The 6238-nt window shown below is 31.6% G+C and overlaps 1 protein-coding gene across 1 annotated transcript in view; it reads right to left on the reverse strand.

Moving 5' to 3' along the window:
* The window catches only part of LOC119574489 (DNA-directed RNA polymerase III subunit RPC6-like), a gene marked incomplete at its 3' end in the record, with an annotated part of 7929 nt that extends 1936 nt beyond the window's left edge, over positions 1 to 5993 (reverse strand). Inside the window, 6 exon segments of the mRNA XM_037921732.1 lie at positions 28 to 155; positions 301 to 450; positions 701 to 802; positions 920 to 1037; positions 1237 to 1283; positions 5762 to 5993. Coding sequence (XP_037777660.1) covers positions 28 to 155; positions 301 to 450; positions 701 to 802; positions 920 to 1037; positions 1237 to 1274 — 536 coding nt within the window.
* Between the last annotated feature and the right edge of the window lie 245 nt (positions 5994 to 6238).

The raw sequence follows: 6238 nt of genomic DNA on the forward strand, positions 1-6238 counted from the left end.
GAGAAAGAGAAAAAGAGAGAGCAATACCTCCAACACTGCTGGTTCAGAATATCCACAAACTCTGAGTCAAAGTGCTGATCAGAATACCAAGCCCCACCAGTGAGTGACCGATCAGGTTCCAAGTTATACAGAAGATATGTCTTCTTTTTTGGAGCCTGGCTAAAGAAAGTATATATGTTACAAAAGTATCAGAGATTGGTTTTCTGACAAGTAAAAATATCTGGCAGGCATTGCACATACTCGGCAAGGGAAAAAATACTGCATACATTAATGTTTATAAATGCCTCAAGTAAAACTGACCGAAACAGAATTGAAGCTCTTGATCAACTTCTTGCTCTCTAGTTTTCTTAATACTTTATCAACAGTATTCAAATGCAGGTTGCTTTTGGCACGGATTTCACGTGCCCAGATGCCCTGGGTTCCACTCTCCTCAATGATCTTGTAAACAACCTTTATGGGAGACATAAAAAATTGTTATTTCAATATTTCTTGCATCTTTACAGATCAAGAACCTTTTCAGATCATGAAATCTTTCTTTCAAATCATCATTACATTCACATTGATGTTAATTTCCACTGTCAGTGCCAATTATTCACTTTCATTTTGAATGGTATATGAAGAAGTAAATCATCAAGCCCAACCTTTGCTAAAATAAAAACATAAATTACATGACAGGAAAATTATTATAAAAAGAAGCTACCTGTTCTTCTGGCTCAGCCCCCTTCACCCGATGTAGACTGCCAGGGTCACGTAATTTGAAAACTAGTACATCGTCATCTTTCTTCAACATGTCAATTCGACTCTGGGAAAAAATCATTTATTATACTCATTCTTCCTTTTTCCTTCTCTCTAATACCAGTTAAACAATTATACTTACATTGTACAAATAAGAACTGGTTGCTAAACACATAATATTTACAGTAGCCAAAAGCTTGTTGATGATTTCAACAATCTGCTGTAGTTTAAGAGTGGGCATGTCATTCTGGATGATTTGGTACGTGATCCCTTGCTTGAATTCACCACATAACTGCAGAACTCTGTGAAAAAAGTATCAGTAAGATTCTGCTAGGCATATTATTTTTATTTTGTAATTGAAAGTTATCTTACATATCAACACATACAGTTTTGCTCTTTAGTTTCAAGAAGTATGATTTTGCTCTTCAGATTTTCTAGTCACACGTGTATACAGAGAAAAATAAACAGCGTATTCAATAACTGATCATGCGAGTGCTTTACCTTTGCTCTACTTCTGCTGCTAGATCTGGAGCTGCCATTATCAATAACTGATGGGAGTGAAAAATAATGAGTTAGTAAATTTCTTGGCCTTTTCCTGAAAAAAGTTAAATTTTCCAAAGAACTTGTACTGAACAGAACAGAGGGAGAACAGATAAAAAAATCAATATTTGAAAAAACAACATATATATGCAATGACAAATAACTAAATAACTTGTTAGAGATACAACTGACCTCCTTGATTACATTTCTAAGAATTCCTGTATAAAATGTCATATCAGTATAACTGGAATTTGCTTAAAGGTTTACAAATTTTCCATAATAAGACATTTAACCAAACTTCACCATTACTGACAAAACTATAAAGGTTCTACTTCCTCCAGTCATCAGGATTTTTTATGTTCAATGTACTTTTCAGAGATAGATTTGAGAAGTGTTATTGTGTAAAGTCAGCTACATCTAACACAAAACTTTTCTAAAAATCAATATTATCTACATATGAAAGAAACATTAAAATGTGACAAATTAACGTAAACAATATACATTAAAATGCACCCTCTAATTCCTTAGGATTAACCAAATGTATTCATTTGTATTCTTTTGATAATGAAATTACCAATGCCAGCCAAGATCTTCACCCTAATAGTTGGGGGGGGGGGGCATAAAGTTGCTAAACAAAGGATAATTAGGGATAAAAATAAACTATATAGCAATAGAAAAATTAGCAATACAGAAACTTCCTCCAAGTACATATATCATACTGCTATCTATTGTTTTCATACCTTATCAGAGCATATGTAAATATAAAGATGAAGCATTCAACCAATATTTACTTTTCACCACAAATGAAAATATAGAATATGCTAACAATAATGTCAACTATGTGATACATCTGGACTTTGGTAAGCTTTATTAATATGTCTACCTGTGATCTAATTATGCACTAATATCTATTTTCCTGCATATATTCATATATGTTATGGTTTGCTACAGTGAAAAATGATACCAGTAGCTACCAAAACTTAAAGCATTCCATGTTGTATCAAAGAACCACTCAGAAATTCTGATTCTTTACAATATATGCTTAGAGAAAAAACAACCTATGTTTATGCTGCACAGCCACAACAGCAAAAGTTGATTATGAGTGGAAGGCAATAATTTCCACACACATGCCAAAACTTTACAGTCTGGAATAGCTTTTGCAGATTACATTACATGCTAACATTGTATTCCCTGTAATATCCTTACTACACTTTGCACTATATAAAGGTCACAAATACCATACAAAAAAACATCTTATAATGAAACAACTTCTTGTGAATCAAATCTAAGTTACTCTACCATTACCAGTATCATTAATACTGGTGATACAATTGTCAATGGTTGAAGGTTACAAAAAATAAATGTACTATACCTCAAAGATCATATTGCACTATGGCAAAAAGGGTGAAACGGAGTTAATGATTAGGACAAAATGTATTAGATGGCAAAGGTTACAGAGGAACTTCTCTGAAACCATCATAGAGTGAACATGTAAAATCTTGAACTCGAGTGAAGTGAACTGCAAAGGAGTCAACACTAGACCTAATTCTAGCTTCTATGACTCTAAGCCATTTAGAAATTGATACAGGACCAAACATAGGTAGTGGCCACTTAAAAAAAAAAAAAGTTCAATAACAAAGGAAAGATTAAATAAAAAAAAAACTAAATAACATAGATACAAAAAATATAAATTCATTAAAGGAACTGAAAGACCTTATAAAAGACAAAATTCAAATTTATAGATTTTGAAAAAAAAAAAAAAAAATAATAATGATAATAATAATAAAATCTAATCCCACAAACCATGGTGGAATGAAAATGCTAAGAAATCATAAAAAAAAAAGAAATAAAGCTTATAATATATAAAAGGAAAAATGAGTCCTGGAAAAAAAGAAAAGAAAAATCTATTAAAAAGCTAACAGGAAAGGCCGCACAAAATAATTATCCCCTAATTGATAATGACCAACAAGTAACAGAAATAAAAAAGAAACTAGAAATATTCAAAGAATACCAAAAACTAGCAAACAAAAACATTAAAATAATGTTAACAGATAATGAAGGAAGAACTTCTAAACAACCCTAGTAATTTAGATATAAATGATAAGATCTCAAAAAAAAAAAGAATTATTTGTAGCTATAACAAATACAAATGATAATAAAGCATATAGACCTGATGAAATTCCATACACATTTTACAAAAATTCTCCTCCTATAATTTTAAAAATAATAATAAAATAAATAAACTCTCACTGGATCAAAGGAGAATACCCACATGATTCTAAAAATGCAATCATAGATTCAATTCAAAAACCATGAAAAAAACAAACAGAATCAAAATCATACAGATTCATTAGTCATATAGATTGTCTTGAAAAAATATTTAAAAACATAGTAACAAAAAGACTAAACTGGTGGCTTGAAACAAACAATAAATTAAACAGAGACATAACAGGATTTAGACCAAATTATACAACACTGGATGCATTACAAATAATAGAAAAAAAACATATATAACAAATGCAATCAAAGATAAAAAATATGCTTTAGTTGCATGCATAGACCTAGAAAAAGCATTTGATACAGTAAATCATGATGGACTAATAATAAAAATGGCTAACTTGGGAATAAAAGGAAATTTATTAAAATGGGTAAATAATTTTCTAAAAGAAAGAACATTTCAAATGAAAATAGGAAACCAAAATTCTGTAAAAGGAACAATATCAGGTGGCATCCCACTAGGATCCCTTTAAGCCCAACACTCTTTAACATCATGATATAACAATAATAACCACAAGTAAACACCTAAATGAAGCCATAAATAATACTGAAAGAGGTTTAACACAAGTAAAAGAATAGGCAGACACCTGAGATCTAAAGATAAATTTAACAAAAAGTAAGCTGTAATATTTCACAGACAAAAGAAGAGCACTGTGACCAAAGATCAAAATACAAAATGTAGAACTAGAATTTACTGACAGTCAAGATATCCTGGGTTTAAGATTTGATTCACCAAAACTAAAATGGACATAACACACAGAAAACATCAAAGTAAAATATATTAACAGAATAAATATAAAGAAATCCTCATATAACTGGGGAGCAAAAAGAGAATCACTAATAAAATTTTCTAATATCTATGTAAAACCAAAAATAGAGTATGGTCTGGCCATACATGGAACTGGAAGAAAAGAAAAAAGAAGAGAGAGAGAGAAAAAAAGGGGGCGGGAGGCAGAATTTTTAAAATTAGAAATGATACAAAACATAGCTCTGAGAATATCAACAGGATGCTTTAAATCAACTCCATTAATATCACTACAAGCCGCCCTAAGAAACAAACCTTCAATAACTGACAGAACAATTGAATTAGCTTGCATACAGTTAGTAAAATTATTGGAAATAACAAAAAACATGCCAGTAAAAGACAAATAATAAAAAAACATCTGAGATACAATTACAACAAAGATAAAAAGTGTCTTAGTTTTCGCCAAGGTAACCACTCCATATACTTATTTTACTGTACTCCTGGTTGACATGCACGGAAAATTTTCCCAAAGTTCATGGATAACTTCACAAAAGATCTATCTCATGAAATAATTAAAATACACTTCCAAATGCAAATAAACACAAAATACAAAAATCATCATAAGATATTCACAGATGGATTAAAAGTAAAAGAACCTCATTCAACATCAGCAGCAATCTATATAGAACAAAACAAACTCACAATTTTGGAAATTACCAAAAAATACTCAAATCATAGAAGCAGAATTAAATGCAATAAAACAAGGATTGAACTATATAAAACTTAACAAACTAACAAATACAGTAATCTTTACAGATTCACTCTTGGCAATCTCAACATTAAAAAATCACAAACCCAAAAACTACAAACAAATTACATACAAAACACAAAAACTAATTTACACTTAAACAAATAAAACAAAAACATCACAATACAATGGATCCCAGTGCATAAAAGCTCCTGTGTGTAAAAAAAAACATGTTTATATTTCCTTAATCACTTTCTTTGATTTCTCCAGGTTCCTATTGTCATTAAGTGCCATCCATTATCCCCCCATTTCAATCTCCGGTTCCCCATGCATCCCCCAGGATTGCTGAATGGAGGAAAAAAATTGATTTTGAGGGTGCGTCACTCTCCGTAGCAATCACCACTTCCTGTAAGTTGGCAAGTGCTAAGAAAGAAGGGGATACTGGAGGGTTTGCCCCCTGTTAGGATATAAATATAAGGTAGGAAAGGTTAGGTTAGATTTTGGGGTTCACATGATACCCTGGCTTTGATACTTCGTCTGGTGGGTGCGTCGCTCTCGCTAACAAGTACCCACTTCACCTTCCAAATCTTTTATTTTATGTAATGGGTTTATCTGGGATATATCATATACATGCAATCTATTTACTTAGTTTGTTCTCAGTACTATCAGTATGTTTTCTTTAGAGTACTTGTGAAACTTTGCTGAGTTTTACTCACGTTTCGGTGTCCTGGACAGCTGACGTTTATTGTAGTTCGTCTATGTCGGCTTTTTGGTTTGGCGGAAAATTTGAGAAACTACTCCGATTCGTTTCCTGAGAACTTTAAAAGTGAGAGACACTGTTTACTAGACGGTGTCTGGGCGAATGCTTATCATAAAGTAATTATCGCACCAACATGTTCGGAAGCAAGCATGAGAGATACAACTCGCCGAAAATTTGTTTACGTTTTGTTTTCTAAAAGACCCGAAGCATTGCCGATTTTTTTTTAATTTTCATTTAAAATAATGTAATTTGTGGATAGACTTCATAAAGTATTTATGCTCAAAAATGCATTTTCTAAATTGAATATCAAATATAGATTTGATTATATCACTCAAGCATTACCGTAAAGAATCGGTGCATAACCACGTCAATCTATGAGGTGAAATATTGCATACTGTACATTGCGTCATACAAACACAGTATTCACAAATAT

The sequence above is a fragment of the Penaeus monodon genome, chromosome 6 (assembly GCF_015228065.2).
Source record: "Penaeus monodon isolate SGIC_2016 chromosome 6, NSTDA_Pmon_1, whole genome shotgun sequence".
Taxonomy (NCBI): domain Eukaryota; kingdom Metazoa; phylum Arthropoda; class Malacostraca; order Decapoda; family Penaeidae; genus Penaeus; species Penaeus monodon.